We start from the raw sequence: 23,240 nt of genomic DNA on the forward strand, positions 1-23,240 counted from the left end.
ACCAATAAATTTATCACCCAAAGTAAAAGAAATAACTCTTCTTAGACTGTTAGAATTTACTTTTTGTGTGCCCAAACATCACAAAATACATTTCATTCTTCCTGCCATCCAGGGAAGAATTTCCCGTCACTCCACCTACACTGTACATTCCTTTTTTTTTTCTTTTTTTTTAAAGGTTTATTTATTCATGCATACAAGTACTGGGGTACAGGCCAGAGGTGTGTGTGTGGGGGGGTGAGAGGATTCACCAGAGACAGAATGGGGAGCAGAACAGGCAGATTGACCAAAATACACTGCTGAGGGGAGCAGCGGTTGAGTTAGGAGAAGTTTGCTACACCATGTGGGTACCTCCCTGACTGGGGATTGAACTCCTGCTGCAGTGGCTGTGGACAGCTTCATAGGTAAGTAAATTATCTAGTGTCAATTAACAATTCCATAAAGGAATGAACCCCTTCCAAAGAGAAGACAGTATCAGTGCAATTTCTGTGTAGGTAAGATGCAGCTCTCCTGTCCTGTGACCATGCAGGCATTTCTTTCCTAAACCTCCCATGTTCAGGGGAAGCTATTTCTGCCCCTTTGTCTCTGTGCAGGCGTCCTTTCATATCCTTTTTTTTTTTTTTTTTATAATAATCCTGCCCTTTTGGATATAACAAGATGTCTCTTCCTCTTAGGGAAATTCGCTGTGTGCCACTGAAAGGGGAGCTCTGGTGAAACTATTCTTAGAGGTAACCCAAGGACCCCATTCTCTGAACCCAACACCTCTCCATACTGACATCATCAGCTACCCTAGAGGGAGACCTAGTGGTCAGGACAGGCCAGGGACAGAGCTAAATGATCTTAAGGGGATTCATAATAAACCATCTGCCTTGTTCTTCTAGGGCCACAGACTATTAGAGTGTTTTTTTTTTTCCCCTTTTTTCTCCCAGCCCATTTTCCACATACCTTAGCTACTGCCAGTGATCCAGCAAGTAAATAATTCTTGAGTGGTATTGCACAACTTTATGCAAGTATTCTACCCAGCACCTGATGATGCGTTACTCTTCCATCTTGATTAGCTATCAATGTGAGGAGTTTCCAATCCTGGGGAGGCCAGAAAGGTACCTATACTTTTCATGAATAATTTTTGCCTGAAAAGGGCAAGCCCTATTCTAAAGAGATTGTTCAATTCCTCTTTTTTTTTTTCTTCTTCTTCTTCTGCAGAATGGAATCTGTGTGGGTGCCCTGTGTGGTGGCTTTGCTGGTGAATTTAATGAGGCTAGATCCCTCTATGACTCAAGCACGACTGTCCAGGTAAGAAAGGGAATTTTTTCAGGTATATATGCAAGAGCTGGGGAGGGGGAGGGATGCCTTTTTCTGTAGGTGTAGACCACAGAGCAGACTGGAGGTGACTTCTGGCGTCTAAGAGAGTACTCTTGCCTTTGGCAGAAAGCATCCCTCCCCTTTTCACCACACACAGTAAACCTCTGGGTGAAGGGACTTCCTGTTTCAAGCCACAGATACAAGGAGAAGGCGGCAGAAAGAACACTTTTTATTATACTTGGGATCCTTATTGCATCAATATCAGTTGAGAACTACAAATAACAGAGACAGTCTGGGAATAGCTGCCTTTCTTCAACCAGGACTTTGCTCTGATGATTGTGACTGTTTCTATATTTATCCAGTTGGGGTCTACGTGGACAAAAGAAATTAGAAAGGAAAGTTGTTTCTTTTCACATTATTTTTTTCCCTATTACATGATCAGAACTGTACTAACCAATTCCGAGAAATAAGAGAAGTTGAATGTACTATCCCTGCTCCCAGGTTACCTTGTAAATATATTTATTAATGTTGTTTTTCTACCTGAGGAGAATACCTATGCAAGCACCAAACAATATTATACTCTGAAATCATATTTATCAGCAGAAAATGGGATATAATATGCTAAAAACAGAAACCACTTTGAATGTTGAAGTCTCATTAAGGACAAAAGAGGAACAAACCTGGGTGGGAGAGGATCTCTATTCTTAGATATTAGAAACTTTTCTGAGCTTATAAATCCCATTAAGCAACACAAATGAAAACAGTCTAGCCCAGATGTTAAATCTGACACAGATCTGACTAAAAATAATAATTTTCTCTGATTAAGATTATTAGAAGAAATAGAGAACTGGAGGTTAGAGCCTTATCTGCAGCTGCTGTGAGTGGGAAAGGGAAGGATGGAAAGAGGAAGGGTGCAGCCATCTTTCCACTCCCCTCAATGGCCCCTGCAGGAGTCTCTGAACTTTGAAAAGAAAGCAAATTGACAACTCAGGGTCAGTAACAATTACCCTCCAATTTAAGAGCTATTTCTATAGGAAATCTCTCCTGATCAACCTGCTTTGTTCACCCACTTGAATGACTTATAAACAAAAGAAAGCTATTTCACACAGTGCTGAGGCTCAAGGTGTCAGCACCGTGGTCTTGTGGGGAAGGCTCTTTTCCTGGTTCATCATGGCCCTTCTCCTTGGCCTCACATGGTGCTGGGGTTTGGGGTCTTCTGAGGCTCTTTTATGAGTGCTGATGCCCTCAAGAGGCTCCATCCTCATGATATAAGCCGCTCCTAAGATCTCATCTGCTAATATCATCAACTTTAGGGGGTTAGGACTTCAATATATGAATTTGGGGGGTATGGCACAAACATTGAGACCATAGTGAGCTGTGTGCTCTATGAGTAAGAATCATACCTGTGAGGACTGGTTACATAACATGGGAAAATTAAATAACTATGAAAATATGAGATTAGGAATGAGGTACATCATATGAGAATAACATAGCTCAAAACAATCACTGCTAATATCAGCAACATGCTTTGAACATAGAAAACCATAATGAATAATGGAGTTGGATTTTTAAAATTTCCTATTCAATGCAATATTTAATATAAAGGCCCCCATAGAAGGTTCAAGTTAACATCATATTCCCCATCATCATGTACTGCAACTACTAAAATTGTAGGCATTTTGCCAGTGATGATGATAATAATTTTGAAGCTGTGGATTAATATTATTTTTCTTGTACCAACAAAGGTAAAGAGGTTACTACCTCTTTAGAGCCAACAGAGGGGATGAGAACTCTGGGTCAGAGTGCAAAGGCAAAGTGCAAAGGGAAATTGCTGGAGAAAACCCATAGAAGTAGAAGGTGAAGGGAGCTTATTTCACACATAAGATGTACCTACTCTGCATCTCTGTCCCATTGTTAGGGGGAAAGGATGTCCTGAGCTAAATCCACACAGGCTTTGTGGACTCCACCCCCACTCCAGACCAAAGCCACCAAGACATTGGGAGAGACAAATCCCATCACCACCAAAGGGAAGGTTGCTGGGACCTGAGGGTGGGGTTAAGCAGCCAGGTTTGGTATAAGACCAGACACGTGGGCATTGGGGGTTTCCCTTTTCTGGCTCTCCGCCAGCTCGCAGCGTCCGGCCAGCTCTGAGAGTGACTTTGGATTTCCAGGTCGGCAGATCGGGTAGGACTCATTAAAGACTTTATTTCCCTATTTTCTCCCTGAGTTGTACATTTTCTCATTTCCCTTTCCCTTGTAAATAAACCTTTTATTAACCTTTTGCGTGTGCCTGCAGTGGAGTATTCATAAGTCCCTTTTAGGCATGTGGGTGAGGACCCACAGCCAGGCAACCCATTTTATATCGGGGCTGCTCGGTAACACCATCTCTACCGCCTCTCCACTCCAGAAGAAATACAAAGAATTAAGCTGCTAAGGGCAAAGCACTGCAGTTATTTCATATGGGTCTGAGTCTTTTTGACTTCATAAGACAGGGAGTCAAAACCTTGGGTTCTGAAAGCTCAGCTTAGAGAAACTAGTAGTGTCTGGCAAGACACAAATGGACAAGAGATACTTGGTGATTAAATGCGTAAGAACAGGTTGGCTGTATCTTGAGACTATCTTGCTTCTCTGGGTTACATGTCTGTCGTTTTGTCGGCCTGATCATGGGCCTCAGGCTTTGTCATTATGGCTGTGTCTTACCTAAGAGGAACCAGAGTGGGGAGCAGGTAGACGAGGCCATTTTGGCCTATCACAAGGCCTCTCAACTCCACATCGTCTGGTATTATTTACCAGGAATGGGTTTACTAATGGTGGGACTGATTTACAGTCCATTTTTGGTTTTCCAGAAGATTTTGTGATTCAGGCAAAGGCTTACTTCTACTTCACCAAAGGGACGGCAAAGGTGCAGTTTGTGGTCAGATTCATCTTCAATTTGGAAGAGTATGCACGCTTTGACAGTGACGTGGTGGTGTTTGTGGCACTGACAGAGCTGGGGAAACCCAGTGCTGAGCCGAGGAATAGTCGGCCAGATATACTGGAGAGGAGCAGGGCTTCTGTGGATGCTCTCTGCAGACGCAACTACTGGCTGGGGGCATCCTTCACTGTGGGGAAAAGAGGTGAGGTGGAAGGGGAGGTCTGAGGGTTCAGGAATCTCCCCAAGCCAACCTGGTCATGGCTTTTCCCCCTTCTGACAGTTTCCTGCTTCAGGAAGTTTATGAGCTGGTTTCTGTCCCGACATGACTCACCTAATACCTCACAGGTCGGGTCACAGTGGTCTTGGTTCCAGCCTTCAAGGTCCACAGGGATTGTAAGGGCTCATGGGCCCTCAATTAGAAAGTGTCATTGTAGGAGTGTCTGGGAAGGCTGACTCCTTGGGGCATTGAGATACCCTGTTTCTGAGTCTTGGGGCTGAGATTTCCCCACATTTTCAATTTCCACTTGGGTGATCTGGGAAGGAGATTAGGGGCAGAGACCATCTCTGAAGCAACTCCTATCTCTGCTTGGTGGTTTTCTGCCGCGGACCAGCCCAGCGGCGGCGGGAGATCGAGACAGTCTCAGGGTTGAGTGAGAACGAGCAAAAGGTGGTCGAAGGAATTAGGGCGAGGGACAAGAATGACACACAGACACACTCAAGGGAGAGTGAAAATCTGAGTGCAATTTATTAAAATCAACCTTCTCTTTTTATACATTTCTGTGACAATTACCTAAGATTATTTTTCACAGTTTGTGGTAAATCATACATCAGATATGCAGTGAAACATAGCAAGAATTATTACATATTGTTTTTCACCTAAATTCCATTTAAGTACAATTATCGATGAATCAAGCACTTACTGTAATTTACTCAGAGGAGGTCTTTGTTAATCTAACCTTAACCTACATGATTTTTATTATGATCATGTTTCATATATTTATCATAACATTAGTTTTTAATTACCACATACTATTATTTGTTATTAGTATTTACTATAAATATCACAGTGATTACTTTTTCTTGGTTATATATTTAAGCATGTTCAAAAAGCAGCTAAACCAGTTTAAAGCACACAGCTGGGCAGTGCAGCACAGGGCTATTGAATTGTAAGTTAAAGATTAACGGTGTGTGTCTCAGTGTTTTCAGGCAGTGTTTGTTGGTTGCTTATGGCGCCGATGCACAGCGATCCTTTCCTGTAACATCAGAGGGGGTCTTTTCTGCTTAACATGAACGCCAAAGTTTATTATGCTGAATCCCCTCGGGGACTGCGCCTGTCTTAGGTCGTCAGGAGTCGCAGACATGCGGCTAGCCAGTGCCTTCTTCAGTCTGCCCCCGATCTTACCCGTCATTGACTGTCCAGTCCAGCGAACAGGGGAAGGGGGTCTTACGTACTCTATTTGTGAGCATCCACAGTACAGCCACTCTTTATTTCATCCAATTACTGGCGATCAATGGTGGCAACAGTGGTATTGCCAGCCATGGAGGCAGGAACCGCCACAGTTTTCCTTCACAATGTCTCATTTTTCTAGAGCAACCAGAGGTGACAGTGTACCCCAAGTGTACCCCAACCCTGCGGCACCATAACCTGCTGCTCTGCTCTGTGACGGGATTCTATCCAGGGCACATCCAGGTCAGGTGGTTCCGGAACGGGGGAGAGGCGAGTGAGGGGGTCACGCCCACCAGCCTCATTAGGAACGTCCAGTCCTGGACCTTTCAGACAACAGTGATATTGGAAATGACTCCTGAGCTTGGGGACGTCTACACCTGCCTTGTTGAGCATCCCAGCCTACTGAGCCCTGTATCTGTGGAGTGGAGTGAGGATGGCTCCATGTACTCAGGGCCTGACTTGGGGTCATAGTGACTCAACTTGGGCCCACATTCCCTCCATGTTCTTCTCACTCACAATGCTATTCTTCTTCTCCTGATCTGAGAGAGTCAGAATTCAGAGTTTTTGGGTTTGGGTGGGAGGAAACTTGTCCGGTATTTATCCTTGTATCTTCCCAAAATTGAGGTTGTCACCTCATCACTTACTTCTGTGTTGGGAACTAGCATCCTTTAATACTTGGTCTTGGTATTTAGGGGACATTCTTAGGGGCCATTAAGAAGCAGTAATAGAAAGTGGTTGCAAATTGGGTGCAAATCTTGGCTTGAAAATAACCATTTCTAAATGTATGTTTTATTTTTAGACAGCATTGGAATGGTGTCCAGCACAGGCTCTGGATTTCAGTGAAGTGCAGCAAATATTGGAAGCTTTCTCCTATTTTAAGACCTGTTTCCGATAGGAGCTCAGTCTGAATACTCTTGGCGAAAGATGCTGACTGGAGGTGCAGTCTTCCTACTTGGGCTAGTCCTTCTTCTGGTGGGGACCGTCATCCACCTCAGGGCATGGAAAGGTAATGAGCCTCTGAGGGGCCTCTCCACCTACCCTGTGGCTCCCCCCACTTTCCAATTTTCCCAACATCAAAAGGGGGAGGCAGGGAAGGCTGATAGAGCTTCTAAGGGTCACAATGATAGTCTTTATTTTATTGCGGTAACGTTGGTTTATTGTGATTCACAGGTACAGGATCACCCCACTTCAGATATGTCAACCCTCACACCCACCACCACGGCACCCATAGTCCTCCACGAGAGTATCTCGGGCCCCCTCCCTGCTTTGCTCTCCACCCTCCCTTATCCATCCTGTAGCCTTAATTCTACCAGGCATAGTTTTTCTGAAGCCAAAAGCATCCAGGAGCTAAGTAGAAACTGAGTTCTGATATTGTAGGCCCCCTCCGCCCCCTCAGGATAATCGCAGCTTTGGGGCCTAATTGGCACATTGTCTTTCTTTCTTCTTTTATTCCAGGATACATGGAGACTCAGCTGTCTAGTTATCAGGTAATGCCTCCTTCCTTGTCCTTGGGTGGAAGGCTAATCTCCCAATATTTTGTCCAGCAGGGGATATGTGGGGACAATATGTAGGGGTGGCTCTGTCTGCAGGGTCCCTGGAATGGGAAGTGAGGTCCCTCAAGAAACCTTTGTCACTGTCCCTGCAGGTATACAGAGCTGTTCTCCTGCCACAGGCATGTGAAGGACCTGAGTGGAGCCTGGCTCCTGGATTCTGAAGCAGCACCAGGTGTCTGGGTCTTGGACTAGGCAGAGGACATTGATGAGGTTGATGTTCCAGGGGCTTCTTTCTCTGAGAGTGGGGAACAGTCCTGAATGATTCTAGAGTTCTGTGTCCTCACGTCATCCATTTCTTACACTCTTCCCTTCTCACTCCTGCTTAGGTAGGTCATCAGGCCCCATTCCCAAGACCAGAGTCCAGAAATTCCCCTAAGACTTAATTCCTTCCAGCTCCAAATTGTTTACTTTTCCAGCCCTAATTCTGCAGGCTGTTACCCTGTCTTTCTCTCTGTTAGCTGCGGTCTTCTAAGTGATCGAAGACAAATGCTCAGTTACTTAAAAGAAAAACAACAAAACCTTTCTTTTTACTGTAAAATAAAATGGATAGAGATAACCACACCAAATGGATACTTGAATGAATTATTATCATTTTTTGGACAAATTTTTTTCAAACTGTATTAACATTAATTTATTTCCTTCATTTCCAGATAAAGAAACTCATTTTCAAAGAACTTAGGTTGTTTGGAAAAAAATAGGACCTATAAATACAGATCCACAATGTATTACCTCTCTGGATTTTTTTTTTTTTTTGTGTGTGTGTTATTGTTTTATTGACGTAGCATTGGTTGTTAGCAGCGTATGTGATTCAGAGGTGTGGATCACACCTGCTCAGGTGTATGTTCCAAACCACCACAGCACCCATTGTCCTCCAGCTGATCACTAGATCATTTTTTAAAAATTCCGTAAGTTTTTTTCATAATTTTAAATTTTTAAAAAATTTCATAATTTGAGAAAATTTTTTTTTTTTTATTGAGCAAATGTTGCTTTACATTGTTGTTTGTGTTTTGGAAGTGTAGGGTCCCCCCCAGGTGGCTGGGAGCACAATAGCAGATGGTGGTGGACTATGGCTGCTTTGGGGGGGGGGCACTGTGGTACTATCACTGGAAATGGGGAGACTATTATTTAAAAGAAAAAGATCTATTTATTTATGCATATAAGAACTGGGGTGTAGGCCAGAGGTGCGGGCTGGGGAGGGGGGCGGTGGGAGGATTCACCAGAGACAGAGCGGGGAACAGAACAGGCAGACTGACTGAAATACACTGCTGAGGGGAGCAGTGGGCGAGACAAGAGAGGTCTGCTGTGCCATATGGCTTCAAAATGAATTATTTAAGGCCAAAACTTCAGTAATTAACCCTCAGGTCAAGAATTAGGCCTGTATAGCCACTGCAGAAATCTCCTTGTGCTTCAGGCCAATCAAATCCTCTCCCTTCTTCCAAATGGAATCATAGATTGATTGTTACAGCGACCACTTTCTTTTTTTGGTATTTTTAGTCTGTTCACTCAAGTGTGAATTATGGACACTCTTGCTTAGTTGTCTTTTATGTCTCTTATACTTTACATGTTTCTCCTCCACCCTTTTCTTTGAAAAATCTGAACTATTTGACCTGCAGGGTTTCCCAGGGTCTGGAATTTGCAGATTACACACATCTGGTGCAGTCTGACAAGACCCTGTGTTCTCTGCATTTCCTGTGAGTTGTGCCCTGGATTCAGAGGCTGGATCAGACTTAGATTTGGTCCCTTTGTAGCTGGTGCTGGTGTGGTTTTTAACCATGAGCCCTGTTCAGTCAGTGTTTCTCTGATGCCAGTAACCACTGATGCTTGTCTTCTAGGTCCTTTAATTTTGGGGGATTGAAAAATGGGGATATTCTAATTTTATCATTCCATGTTTATTTATATGCCTTATTGCTTTTATAAAGAGACATTTCCCTTCATTTACTAGGGGGTTACCAATGGCACGGTGGTGAGAAAGAATATTTTCTCTTTTCCTCTATTTACTAGTGTCCAAATTAATTTTTTACCTATTATCCAAAGGTGTGAAATTAGATTTACTTTTTACTTTTTATATTATTATAAACTCAAGGGTTAACTATAGTTGAGGGCCTCCCCTGGTGGTACAGGCGGTTGAGCATGCGCTGTGAAGCTGTCCACAGCCTCTGCAGTGCAGGTTCAATCCTGGCCGGCAGGTGAGGGTCCCACATGGCGCGCAGACCTCTCCTGCCGCCCGCTGCTCCCCTCAGCAGTGTGTTTCGTCAGCGTGCCTGGCTGTTCCCCACTCTGGCTCTGGTGAATTCTCTCACCCTCCTGCGCATCTGGCCTGTACTCTGGTTCTTGAATCAATCAATCAATCAATCTTAAAAAAATAAACGTAACTGATGGATTTTATCCATGTTAAAGTTCAAATGTTTCATTTTTGGTGAACGGAAACTTCCTCAAGTGACTCCAGTATTCTTTTGACACAACCTTTTGAGAACTCCTTTGTTATCTGTTCTGACAAAATGTTCCAGGTTCATTCTGTATATTTCCTGCCAGACCTGGACTCAGTCATTTTTTCAGAAAGCCCTGGTTTACTTTAATGGAAAATGCCATTTATTTTTTTTATTTTTTTTTTAAATAATAAATTTTATTTTTATATTCCCCCATACAATTGCAAACGCCCCATTCTGACCCCAATCCCTCCCCTCCTGCCCCCCCCCCAAAAAAAGTGTCTCTGGTTCATAGTTTTTTGTTGACTTTGATTTTCACTTTCTTATAGTTATTCATTTTCCTGGTCCCTTATTTAAGTTTTCTAGATTCCTGCTATGAGTGAGACCATCCGGTATTTTTCTTTTTCTTTTTGGCTTATTTCGCTGAGCATGATCCCTTCCAACGCCATCCATGTTGCTGCAAATTGCATGTGTTTATCTTTTTTGAATGCTGAGTAATATTCCATGGTGTATATGTACCACATCTTCTTGATCCAGTCATCTATTTTTGGGCATTTGGGCTGTTTCCAAAGCTTAGCTATTGTAAATAGTGCTGCTATAAACATAGGGGTGCAGGTGCTCTTTGGAATTGATGTTTCTGTGTCCTTTGGGTAAATACCTAGGAGTGGAATTGCTGGATCATATGGAAGCTCTATGTTTAGTAGGTCCAGAAATCTCCACACAGCTCTCCATAGTGGTTGGACCAGTTTGCACTCCGACCAACAATGCAGAAGAGTTCCTTTTTCTCCACATCCTCCCCAACATTTGTTGTTGCTAGTTTTTTTAATATGTGCCATTCTCACTGGTGTGAGATGGTATCTCATGGTAGTTTTGATTTGCATTTCCCTGATGGCAAGTGATGTTGAACATTTTTTCATATGTCTGTTGGCCATTTGCATTTCCTCTTCAGAGAAGTTTCTTTTAAGCTCTTCTGCCCATTTTTTGACTGGATTATTTTCTTTGTTGTTGCTGAGTCTCATCAGCTCTTTGCAGATTTTTGTGATCAGTCCTTTATCATTAGTGTTGGGTGCAAAAATGTTCTCCCAGTTGGTGGGGTTTCTCTTTGTTTTTGTTATTGTCTCTTTTGCTGTGCAGAAGCTCTTTAATTTGATGTAGTCCCAGCTGTTTATCTTTGCCTTCACTATCACTGCTTTGGGTGATGTGTCTGTAAAGATGTCTTTGATGTGCAAATCCCGTAGTGTTTCGCCTATATTTCCTTCTATGTATTTTATGGTTTCAGGTCTTATGTCTAGTTCTTTAATCCATTTTGAGTTGATTTTTGTGTATGGTGTGAGGTAGTGGTCAAGCTTCATTCTTTTGCATGTAGCGACCCAGTTTTCCCAGCACCATTTATTGAACAAACTTTCTTTGCTCCAATGCATAGTCTTTGCTCCTTTGTCAAAGATTAGTTGACCATAAATCTGTGGGTTTATTTCTGGATTTTCTATTCTATTCCATTGGTCTGTATGTCTGTTCTTGTTCCAATACCATGCAGTTTTGATGATTATGGCTTTGTAGTATAGTTTGAAGTCTGGGAGTGTGATGCCTCCATTCCCTTCTTTCTTTTTCAGGAGAGCTTTGGCTATTTGGGTTTTTTTGTGATTCCATATGAATTTCATCAATAATTGTTCTATTTCTTTGAAGAATGACATTGAAATTTTGATTGGAATAGCATTGAATCTGTATATTGCTTTTGGTAGGATGGCCATTTTAATAATGTTTATTCTTCCAATCCATGAGCAGGGGATGTCTTTCCATTTCTTTGTGTCTTCTTCTATTTCTTTTAACAGTGTTTTATAGTTTTCTTTGTATAGGTCCTTTACCTCTTTTGTTAGATTTATTCCCAAATATTTGATTTTTTTTGTTTCGATAATAAAAGGGATGGTTTTTTTGATTTCTTCTTCTTCAGATTTATTGTTTGTGTATAGGAAGGCTACTGACTTTTGCGTGTTGATTTTGTATCCTGCCACTTTACTGAATTGATTGATGAGTTGAATTAGTTTTTCTGTGGAGATTTTGGGGTTCTCTATGTATATTATCATATCATCTGCAAATAGTGATAGTTTGACTTCTTCTTTTCCTATTTGGATTCCTTGTATGTCTTTCTCTTGTCTTATTGCTCTGGCTAGGACTTCCAGTATTATATTGAAAAGCAGTGGTGAGAGTGGACATCCTTGTCTTGTTCCAGATCTTAATGGAATTGCTTTCAGCTTTTCACCATTGAGAATGATACTGGCTGTTGGCTTGTCATAGATGGCCTTTATGATGTTGAGGTATGTTCCTTGTATCCCAAGAATTTCAAGGGCTTTTATCATGAATGGGTGTTGCACTTTGTCAAAAGCTTTCTCAGCATCTATTGATATTATCATATGGTTTTTATATTTCTTTTTGTTGATGTGTTGGATAACGTTGATTGATTTTCTGATGTTAAACCATCCTTGTGTCCCTGGAATGAATCCTACTTGGTCGTGGTGAATTATCTTATGGATACATTGTTGGATTCTGATAGCTAAAATTTTATTGAGGATTTTTGCATCAGTGTTCATTAGGGAGATTGGCCTGTAGTTTTCCTTTTTTGTGTTGTCCTTATTCGGTTTTGGTATTAGTGTAATGTTGGCTTCATAGAACGTGTTTGGTATTGTCCCTTCCTTCTCAATTTTTTGGAAGAGTTTGTGAAGGATAGGCACTAATTCGTCTCTGAATCTTTGGTAGAATTCATTTGTAAATCCATCAGGTCCTGGGCTTTTGCTTTTGGGGAGGTTTTTGATTACCATTTCAATTTCGCTGCTTGTAATTGGTCTGTTTAGGTGTTCTATTTCTTCTTTATCTAGCTTTGGGTGATTGTAGAGTTGTAGGAATTTGTCCATCTCCTCTAGATTGTTGAACTTGTTTCCATATAACTGTTCACAGTAGTTACTGATTATTCTTTTGATTTCTGCTGTGTCCGTTGTGATTTCTCCTCTTTCATTTATGATCCTGTTTATTTGTGCTTTCTCCCTTTTTTCCTTTGTGAGCCTGGCTAGGGGTTTTTCTATTTTATTGATTTTTTCAAAGAACCAGCTCTTGGTTTCATTGATCTTTTGGATTGTTTTTTTAGTTTCAATTTCATTTATTTCTGCTTTGGTTTTTATTATTTCTTTTCTTCTACTGGTTTTGGGGTTTTTTTGTTGTTCTTTTTCTAGATCTCTGAGCTTCGAGATTAGGTTGTTTCTTTGAGTTCTTTCTTGTTTCTTGATGTGAGCTTCTATTGCTATATATTTTCCTCTTATTACTGCTTTTGCTGCATCCCATACATTTAGGATATTAGTGTCCTCCTTGTCATTCAATTCAAAGAAATTTTTAATTTCTTCTTTGATCTCCTCGTTAGTCCAGTGGTCTTCCAGTAGTGTGGTTTTTAATCTCCATGAGGTAGGATAGTTCCTTGCCTTCTTTTTATGGTTTATTTCTAGTTTGATGCCTTCATGGTCAGAAAAAATGGTTGGTATGATTTCAATCTTGGTGTATCTGTTGATGTTTGTCTTGTGCCCCAGTATGTGATCGATCCTGGAGAATGATCCATGTGCGCTTGAGAAAAATGTGTACTCCGTTTTTTTTGGGTTTAGTGTTCTATAGATGTCTGTTAAGCCCAAATGCTCTAGGTCCTTATTTAGAGCTTTAGTTTCTTTACTTATTTTTTGTCTTGTTGATCTATCCATTGTTGATAGTGGTGTGTTGAAGTCTCCCACTACGTATGTGTTTTCTCTGATGTCTGTTTTCAGAGAGGACAACAGTTGTCTGATATATTTTGGTGCTCCTTCGTTTGGTGAGTATATGTTAATGAGTGTTATTTCTTCTTGAAGTATTGTCCCCTTGATCATAATGTAGTGACCATTGGGGTCTCTTTTTATTTTTTTGAGTTTGAAGTCTGTTTTATCTGATATAAGTATAGCTGTTCCTGCTTTCTTTTTTGGTCCATTTGCTTGTGGGATTGTTTTCCATCCTTTAACTTTGAGCCTATTTTTATCTTTTGTAGCTAAATGTGTTTCCTGGAGACAGCAAAAGGTTGGGTTTTGTTTCTTAATCCAGGCTGCAACTCTGTGTCTTTTTATTGAAGAGTTTAGTCCATTTACGCTTAGAGTTAATATTGATATGTTAGCATCTGTATTTGCCATTGTGTTTGTCTTTCCTTTGATTTTAAGTTTTTTATTCTTTTAATAACTTTTTTTTTTTTTTTTTTTGGTCTTCTTTCGTTGTTATTCGTCCCTCTGAGGTTCTGGCTTTAGGATTCCTTGTAGTATTTTTTGGAGTGGGGGTTTAGTCGTAATGAAATTCCAGAGTTTCTCTTTGTCTGGGAAGGTCCATATTCTTCCTTCATAGAGGAAGGAGAGCTTTGCGGGATAGAGTATTCTTGGTTGGCATCTGTTTTCTTGGAGTCTGTTGACTATGTCCCTCCACTCTCTCCTTGCCCGTAGTGTTTCTTCAGAGAAGTCTGATGTCAGCCTGATTGGTTTTCCTTTGAATGTTATCTGTTTCTTCCCTCTTGTCAGCTTCATTATTTTTTCCTTGTCCTGGATTCTTGGGAGCTTTACTATTATGTGTCTTGCTGTGTTTTTCCTTTCGTCGTGGAAGTTTGGTGTTCTTCTTGCTTCTTGTATATCAATTTTCAGCTCCTTCTTCGCATTTGGGAAGTTCTCTTCAATTATCTCCTGGAATATTTTCTCTGTTCCTACAGCTCTCTCCTCTCCTTCTGGAATTCCTATAACTCTTATATTTCCTTTCCTCATGGAGTCAGATAGTTCCCGAAGTCTTTCTTCGTTCTTTTTCCTTCGTACATCTCTTTCCTTTTCTGTTTTGGTTCTTTTTATTTCTGTGTCTTCAAGAGTACTTATTCGTTCTTCCATTTCATCTATTCTGCTTTCATTGCTTTTCCCAGAGTTCTTTAGTTCCTCCATTAATTCTTTGATCTCTTGCATTTCTTTTACTTCCCTCTTTAGGGACTCAATTTCATTCTTCTGACCATTGTTTTCCCTCTTTAGGGACTCAATTTCATTCTTCTGACCATTGTTTTCCCTCTTTAGGGACTCAATTTCCTTCTTCTGATCGTTGTTTTCCTTTATGACTTCTGCCACTTTTTTAATCAGGGCAATTTTAAATTCTCTTTCTGGAAGGCTCAGAAGTTCTTCCAAGTTACTGTCGTTGCAATCTGGAGGGTGGTTTTCTTTTTGTGGTGTGCTTCTTTCCTGGGGCGTTGTTAGGTTGCGTGTGGTTCTTCTACTCCCTACTGTCTGTTTTCTAATTTGTCGTATGCATTGGGACACTGTGTTGCTCGGACTGGCCGTCATCTTGGGTGAACTTCTCCGCTCCCCTCTGGCTCCTCCAGGAACCATCTCTGGCCTCTGGGGGAGCTTTCTGCTGGTTTTAGGCAGTCTTTACTGAAGAAATGTCCCTGTTCTAAACTGGCGAAGCAGGATGCAGTCCCTGAGCATCCGGTCTCAGGCACACTCTTCTGCGTGCCCGGTCTGCCCCGGACGTGGGTGCCTGCTCCCTCTGTGGGCTCAGACTGCTGGTTGGAAGGGGCCTGGCGTGGGCTAACTTCCCAGCTGGCCACTGGGTCCTCCAGAAGCCTTCTGCCCTTTTCAAGAAGTCTTAAGAAATTTCCCTGTTCTGGGGCCTCCCCGGTGGCGCAGCGGTTGAGCGCTGGGTTGCGAACCTGTCCGCAGCCTCGGCAGCGCCGGTTCGATCCCCGGCTGCTCCCCGGCCACCGGAGGAAGGTCCCACATGGCGTGCAGACCTCTCCTGCTGCCCGCTGCTCCCCTCAGCAGTGTACTTCGGTCCTTCTGCCTGCTCTGCTCCCCGCTCTGGCTCTGGTGAATTCTCTCACCCTCCCGTGCTTCTGACTGTACCCAGTGCTTGTATAAATAAATAAATAAATAAATCTTTAAAAAAAAAAAAGAATAATATTTAAAAAAAAAAAAAGAAATTTCCCTGTTCTATGGGGTGTTAGTGACTTTTTTTCTGGTCGCTAGGTGGCGCCAGAGATCTCTCCTATTGTCCTTGGGGGGCTGTTTTTCAACCCCCCCACCCCCGTGGGACAGGGAACAGAGAGCGAGAATGGTAGGGTAAACCTCAACGGCTTTGGGGTGCTGTGTCTGCCTTGTGCCCCACCGTCGTGGAGAACCCACGCCCAGAATTTCGTGCCCCGGGTCTCAGTTCAAAGCCCTCAGGTCCAGGACGCGGGCTGTAGCCCAGTTCAGTGGCGCGGGAATGGCGCCTTTTGCACCTGCTCCCGTGCCTGGGCGCCTGGTTCCTGCTCACTCAGTGAGGGATTTTCACCCCCCGTGAGGTCCTCTGCGCGTCACCCCGCAAGCCTAGGTTGCAGGCGCGGGGACCTGGGCAGCCGCGATCCAGGTCTGCATTTGCTTTTCAAGGGCGCCAAGCGTGCCACTTTTCCGCGCAAGCTTACCGGCAGCCCGGGCTGTGTGCGCGTCTCCCGGGGTCTTTGTTCTTCTCTAATGGCGCCTGGGGCCGTTCGCTCACCGCCGCGGCGAATCCTGCAGGGTTCTCCACAGCTCCTGTTCACGGGGTGTGGTGGCTGCAATAGTTCCTTTCCACTCACAGTCCCGCTTGCTGCGTAGTTTGTTCTTGTTGGCCGTTTTGGTTTGTTGTTTTCCTCCTCTCTGCTGGTCGGAGAGTGCCGCCTCTGTGGGCGGGGGAGGGGAGCAGGGTTCTGCGCTTCCCTCCCTTCTAGTCTTCTTTTATGGCAACTTTCTTCTTCGGGCAGTTTGCTGGCGTCACCCGTTTATCTTCCGTGTCCCAGTTCTCACTGGGACCTGCCGCTTTTCCTCCCTATTAACTTTTTTTTAACGGGAGATCTTACTCGCAGCGTCTCCTCGCCGCCATGTTGCTCCGCCCCCTCGGGAAATGCCATTTAATACCATATTCCAGAATTAGGAATTGGTAGAATTGGTAGAATTACCAGGGATTTTCAGTGGAAATATAAATAGTTATATTGACATACATTTTTACGTTTGTATAAACCAAGATTTATATGTATACATTTAAAAAGTTTAGTTTCCTTTATATTACATTTATATCTCCTTTCCTCCAACAAGAATTCTAGTTTTCAAGGACATAGAGTTAACAATAATTTGAATATTATCCCTATTGCTTTACCCAAATTTACATACATATATATACACACACATATATATACATATACACACACACATATATATACACACACACACACACACATATAAACAGTTTGAGGATAAAGAAACTTATGCTACTACCAACAAAGTGATTAATTAAACAGTTCTTTTGTCCCCCCATGATCCTCCCTTTCTATGACATAGAGTCCATGTTCAAAGACTTTATGTAGAATTAAGTGGAAAGAACGTAGATCATTTGACAACCAGTAGTAAAGGCAGCTGCGAGAAGAGAGTAATTCAAGTTAATGAATATATAGTCAACACCCTTTCATGACAAAATGCTCAAAAATAATAACAGAGGGGAAGTTTCCCAATTTAATAAAGTGTATCTACAATAAACATTAGTTTACTGAACATTCCCTCTAAGATCAGGAACAAGGCAAGGATGTCCCCTCTCACACTCTCACTCGTCACAGTGTTGGGAGTTCTAGCCAGTACAGTAAGTAGAAAAGGAAACAAAAATAAAGTGCACAGATCACAAAGGAAGAAATAAAACTTTCAGATTCATGATTGTATATGTAGGAATTCTAAACTAGAAAGAAAAGGTGAGTTCAACAAGGTTACAGGATACCAGATAATTATACAAAAGTCAATTGTATTTCTATGTACAAGCAAATGAACACACAGGTACCAAAAATGAAAAATAAAATATCACTTAAAATCACTCAAGCCTTTTTGGATCTCCCCATGAAAACATGTCTCTTCTAAAGGGTATCATTATTCCTTTCCAGAAAAGGATAAGAAACACAAAAGGTATCTCTTGCAGAGACTCAGTTCTTGTTTCATTGATGTCCCAACCCGCGGGATTCCTAGGCACGAAAAGAGAAGGGCTGAGGATTGAAATGAGGGGCTTGAGACAACTGGACGCTAGCGGTTGCTTCTTTATTTTTTCTTTGCCTTCTCTTACTTTTCCATGTCTTTCTTTTCCCTGTCTTTCTACCTTCCCTGGCCTTTTCTCTGCTCCTCTGGCAGTAACCCCCCTTACTCTCTTGTGGTTCTCTTGTTATATCCTGGTAGCTCCTCCCATCGTACCGCCCAGTCTCATTTGATTAACAGGAAAAACCTGTGATTTCTCAGAAAGTGAAACAGCAAAGCGAAACTTAACTGATGGCACGTGTTGCGCAACACTGCGCATGCTCTGGACAATTGGTGCAAAATGCTCAGGACACAGGTTGTTAGTCAGGCACAGATGAAGGTCTGTAGTTGACTGCTCCACCGTGCTCTGCCAGCCCTCAGAAGTCTTATAGAAGGTGCTCCTCCAGATTAAAGCAGCTCTAGAATCCCTAAATCAAGATAAGTGGGAAACCATACCAATAAATACATTGTGGATTTAAAAAATAAATATTTAGGTATAATTCTAATGAAATGCACAAAATTTCTATGCTGTAAAACTGCAAAACACTAATAAAGGAATCAAAGAATATCTAAATAAATGAAGTTACACAGTGTTCATGGATTAGACAACTCAGTTTAGGAGAGAAGCCAGTTCTCCTAAGTTAATAAACAGGTTCAACTCAATTCTTAACAAAAATCCCAGCAAGATTTCTTTTAATTATAGATAAGATTATTTTTAGGTTTATATGGAAAGGCAAGGAAATAGAACCAGTGAAAAGAATTTTTTTGAAAATGCACTAAAATTTAATCATCCATAAAAGCTATAATTTAATTTGACAGTAAAACACAAGAAGCAATATTAGAGTTGGTTTAGTATATATATATTTTAGCTTTGAAAACCATAGAAATCAGTTACCCCAGGTTTTTTTCCTATAAAAGACCCATTTTTTTCCAAAGCATTATGCACAAACAATTTAAATAGAATATCATGACAGAATGATATTTCATAATTTTTTAAATATAAAATGAACTCAATGACTCAAAAAAGTTATCTGCTGCAGTGAGTTTGAGGGGAAATTTCATAATCTATATCGTTATAAAGTGTAATGTTTCAACTTTTAGTGCTTTACAGGGAGGAATCATGATAAAAAGGTCAATATGAAATCATTTGATTATGATAGCAATATCTAACATTTGAAATGCATCCATGCTCTTTTGTATAATCATATTAGAGTCAAGTATATTTATTTTCACATCTTTTATAACTGCTATTGCAAAGGAGAAATACTATTGTCTTATTTTCCAAGAGATATACACCGACCAAACAGTTTCTTCTTCAGGAAACTTGTGCAAACCAATATAAGATCTAAATTCTTCACATAATATATAAAATAGGAGAAGCCTCTTCAGATTTATGTTTGAAGTCTGGAATGCTGGCATTTTCCAATTAGGCATCAGTTCTTCATTCCTTTAATCTGGCTCAGAGCTGCTGCTTACTTTGGGTCTAGAGCGGCAGACACGATTTCTTTTTAGGCTTCTTCTTTTCCACTGGTGTTTTTCTATTTATCTGTCTGACCAGGTCATAAAATATCTCATTAACGTTGATCTTTGACTTTGCAGAAGATTCTAAAAAGGCACAGTTACACCACTGTCTTGCTAAATTCTGACCCTGTTCTTTGCCAACTACTCGCTCATCTTCCAGATCACATTTATTGCCCACCAAAATCATTGGGACATCTTCTGTGTCCTTAACCTGTGAAATCTGTTCCCTCAGGTCCTGTAAGTCATTAAACGTGGACTGAGCTGTGATAGAATATACTGTGCAAACGCTTGGCTATTTTTCATATACAAATCCCTCATCTCTGTAAATTGCTCTATTTCTGTGGTATCCAAGATTTCAAGCACACACTGTTGGCAATCTACTTCAACTTGTTTTCGTAGGAATCTTCTATCGTTGGGTCATATTTTTCAACAAAAATTCCCTGAAAAAATTGAACTGTTAGAGCAGACTTCCCCGTGCCTCCTGAACCAAGACCACTAGCTTGTACTCATGCCTGATGTGGTCTGTTTAAATACTGACAATCTATTCAATGCCATTGAAGGTGCAGCGAGACACACACTCTTATACACAGGGTGACCACCCTCTGATCCAGTTATCCCACTTCTGGGAGTGTATCCTCCCCCCCAGACCCCCCCGCCCCAGCGGCTCCTGCTCTGCTCGGCAACGGGCCTGGCCTCAAGAGAGGCAGCCAATAAAAAGAATTTTGAAAAAGAAAAATGACACAGGAGAAATCCATCTGCCTGATTTTAAGACTGATTTAAAGACTCTGGTATTTGTAGTGACACAGACACATAGATCAATAGACACCAGAAGGCTGAAAAGAAAAATCTCTTTAATAAAGATAACTTAGTTGTATGTTGTTCTACAGTCAATCTGTAAAATAGCTGTACTGGTTGAAATACATAAAGAAAATGTGACCTCACTGAAATATGTAGCTAGCAAGAGGAGAGGTATTACACTCTTAGGCTGGATTTCATCAAAATTAAAAACTGGTTTTCTGCAAAAGGTCCTCTCAAGAGAATGAAAAGACAAGTTACAGACTGGGAGAAAATATTCGCAAATCACATAACTGACAACAAGTAACGGGATCTGTATGAAGAACTTTCAAAATTCAACAGTAAGAAGCAGTAAGTAACATACTTATGAAAAGTAGCTCTATTTTCTAGCACAGAAAAATAATGACAGAAAAGAAGCTGTTTTACAGTTTTAACAATCTTTCTTTTTTCTTTTCTTTTTTTTTTTTTTTTAGTTAGATGAGCTTTGGCCATTTGAGGTTTTTTTTATGATTCCATATGAATTTTAGCAATACATTTTTCTTTCTTTGAAGAATACCATTGAGATTTTTACTGGAATTGCATTGAATCTGTGCATTGCTTTCGGTAGGATGGCCATTTTTATAATGTTAATTTTTCCAATCCATGATCAGGGAATGTCTCTCCATTTCTTTGTGTCATCTTCTGTTTCTTTCATCAGTGTTTCGTAATTTTTGTTGTATAGGTCTTTCATCTTCCTTTGCTAGGTTTATTCACTCCTGGAGATTGTAAACCTGAAATGGCCATCAAGGTGTCAGCAGGCCTGCTTTTCTTCTACAGGAGACCTATTTGTGCCTTTCTGGCTTCCAGAGGCCACCTGCACACCTTGGCATGTGGTCTACTCCCAGCAACAACTTCCATCTCACCTTTGCATCCATTATTACACCTTTGGCTCTCCTGCTTCTCTCTCTCACTTACAAAAACCTTTGTGGCTATTTTGGGTCCACATGGATACTCCAGGATAATGTCTTTACCCCCATTAATCACAAAGTCCCCTTTTCCAGGTAAGGTAACAGATTCACAGGACCCAGGGTTTCATAGTGGGGGCATTCTTCTGCCTACCATACAGGGCAAAATTTCATCTGAATGACTCATAGCAAATGCAAAATAGCTAAATTGGAAAATGTCCTCTTTCTCCTTAAGCTGTCCCTCCATCTGGCCCACTCTTTTTGGTGACTGGAATCAGTACCCTTGCTCTCCCATGCATCTTCTACGTTTGCCCTCTCCCTCTCCCACATACAACTGATGGAAAACATCAACTATACCTGCTTCCTCACATCTCTCTAACTCTGTAACCCCCCGGTCCTATTTTAGTTTTGGCCCCATCAGGTCTGGCCCATGTCATCTGTGTTTCTGGTTTTTTGTCCTTCTAGCCCAAGCAGAGCTTCTCCCACCAGAGCATTCTTTCTAACCCTTGAAACTGTTCATGTTACTTTCCTTATTCCCAACCTGCATAATGGCTCCTACTCACTGCAAAATGAAGCCTAAAGTCCTCATGAGACATCTGTCCCTCACCCTATAGTTTCATGTGTCCCTGCTTGCTTTGCCACCTGTTCTCATTACCCCATGCCTCTCCATCTCTCCACGCCTGTGTGTCACTGGACTTGGAAGTCACCCTCCACATCCTTCTAGGTTAATGTCTTTCCATTAGGAAGTTTTTTCCCTCATTCCCTCTGTGACTCCATGTATCTCAAACACATTTCTGCTGAGCCCTTTGTCTGTCTCCTGGATGGTAAACGAGGCTTTTCATCTTATTTATTTACTATCTTTATAGCTCACATGACTGTTGTCAAACACGTGCTCCATAGGGGATGACTGTACTTCACTGTCCCTGCCTTGTTTGCTAATATCCACCAGTAAAAACAATCTAAAAACCTATCCAGTCCTTGTCCCTGTTGCTACATCATGTCCTCAAGACAACAGCAAAGATTATTAATTTATGAAACTCCTCTTTCTGGGTCAAGGCTTTCCCTTCTCGGACCTAGTTCTATCCTCCTTACTGCTCTGATTGCAGGTTTTAATTTTTGTGACTCTGTCATGGAGGCTCCATCGTGTATGTTCTGGCTTGGGTGGTGAGGAGAGCTGTTGACACGGGTCTCACCTGTCTCTGCTGTTCTTGAGCTTTTGAATCCCACCCCCCCCTCCCCCCGCTCAGCGTGGAGGCACAGCTTCTGGCGGGTGGGTGCACCGAGAGGGTCTCCTGGTCTCCGGTGTCCAGGCGCCACGGGGTCTGCTTTTCGGGGGCGTATGTGATGCGTCACTCCTGCCGCCAGAGGGCGACCGAGACCAGCCTTTCAATTGATTTTCTCCCCGTCCCTCTCCGCAGGGTAACTCCACGGAAACCCACGTCTTCTCAGGGACTTTCCCCACGTAGCGTTCACCTTTCCTTTCTTGCCTAAGTTATTCTATGTGGTTTCTAATAGAGTACGATGCTTTCGTGTCCCTGGAAGCAAAACTCACCCAGAATTTGTCCTAAATTATGTTTCTGCCTTGTTGCTCTCAGGAAGCCTCCTTTCCAGTCATCATGGCTCAGGGTGCATGGTGGCCTCTGAGGGGTCCGGAAGGGGAGGGCGAGGTGTTTGTGACTATGAGGGCTTGGGTGAGAACCCGCAACCATGATATCTCCCCTCACTTTCATGTTCTGCTCACTTTCATGTTCATGAGGGACATTGATCTGTATTTTTCTTTTTTGCTGTGTCTTTGTCTAGTTTTGGTCTCAGGGTGATGTTGGCCTCATAAAATGTGTTTAAAAGTATTCCCTGTTTCTGAATTTTTTGAAAGAGTTTGAGAACGGGCAACCATCCCAGGCAGGGCAGGTTCATTGTTGATTTGGGCAAACAGGGAAGAATTTTGGAGCCCTCCGTAGATTTGACTGGCCTGTAATGCTGAAGCAGGGGAACAGCTATATGGGCAGACAAGCAGGCAGCAACTGAGCCTCCAGCCTTTGCCGTCTCCATATTTTCTCTCTGCTTCTCTTCTCTCTCAGTCTCTTGCTTCTCGGCCAGGGTGTCTGTGATCATAGGTGCGCATTCCCCATGCTTGGGCTCCCAGGTGCTTGTTACAATAACACAATATGTCATGTGTGGGTATTCAAACTTGGGAGCACAACAAAGTCGTAGGTGGTAGTCATAGAGGCGAAAAAGAGTCTGAGCCACTCTATTTTCC

At 42.1% G+C, this 23,240-nt stretch overlaps 1 protein-coding gene and 1 pseudogene across 2 annotated transcripts; one reads left to right on the forward strand and one right to left on the reverse strand.

Moving 5' to 3' along the window:
• Positions 1-876: 876 nt before the first annotated feature.
• LOC311188239 (HLA class II histocompatibility antigen, DO beta chain-like) lies at positions 877-7,689 on the forward strand (the record flags this gene model as incomplete). Its single annotated transcript, XM_084259386.1, is given in 7 exon segments — positions 877-1,275; positions 1,277-1,290; positions 4,146-4,415; positions 5,803-6,087; positions 6,556-6,666; positions 7,116-7,147; positions 7,672-7,689. Coding segments are annotated over 7 exon segments (804 nt in total). The 5' UTR covers positions 877-1,201.
• Positions 7,690-19,206: 11,517 nt separating this feature from the next.
• On the reverse strand, positions 19,207-23,205 carry LOC311188240 (ras-related protein Rap-1A-like; annotated as a pseudogene). Its single transcript has 2 exons — positions 23,172-23,205; positions 19,207-19,766 (listed from the first exon to the last, which is right to left on the reverse strand). The product of its transcript is annotated as a ras-related protein Rap-1A-like (transcript).
• Positions 23,206-23,240: the final 35 nt, after the last annotated feature.

The sequence above is a fragment of the Talpa europaea genome (genome assembly GCF_964194135.1).
Source record: "Talpa europaea genome assembly, chromosome: 2".
NCBI lineage: Eukaryota > Metazoa > Chordata > Mammalia > Eulipotyphla > Talpidae > Talpa > Talpa europaea.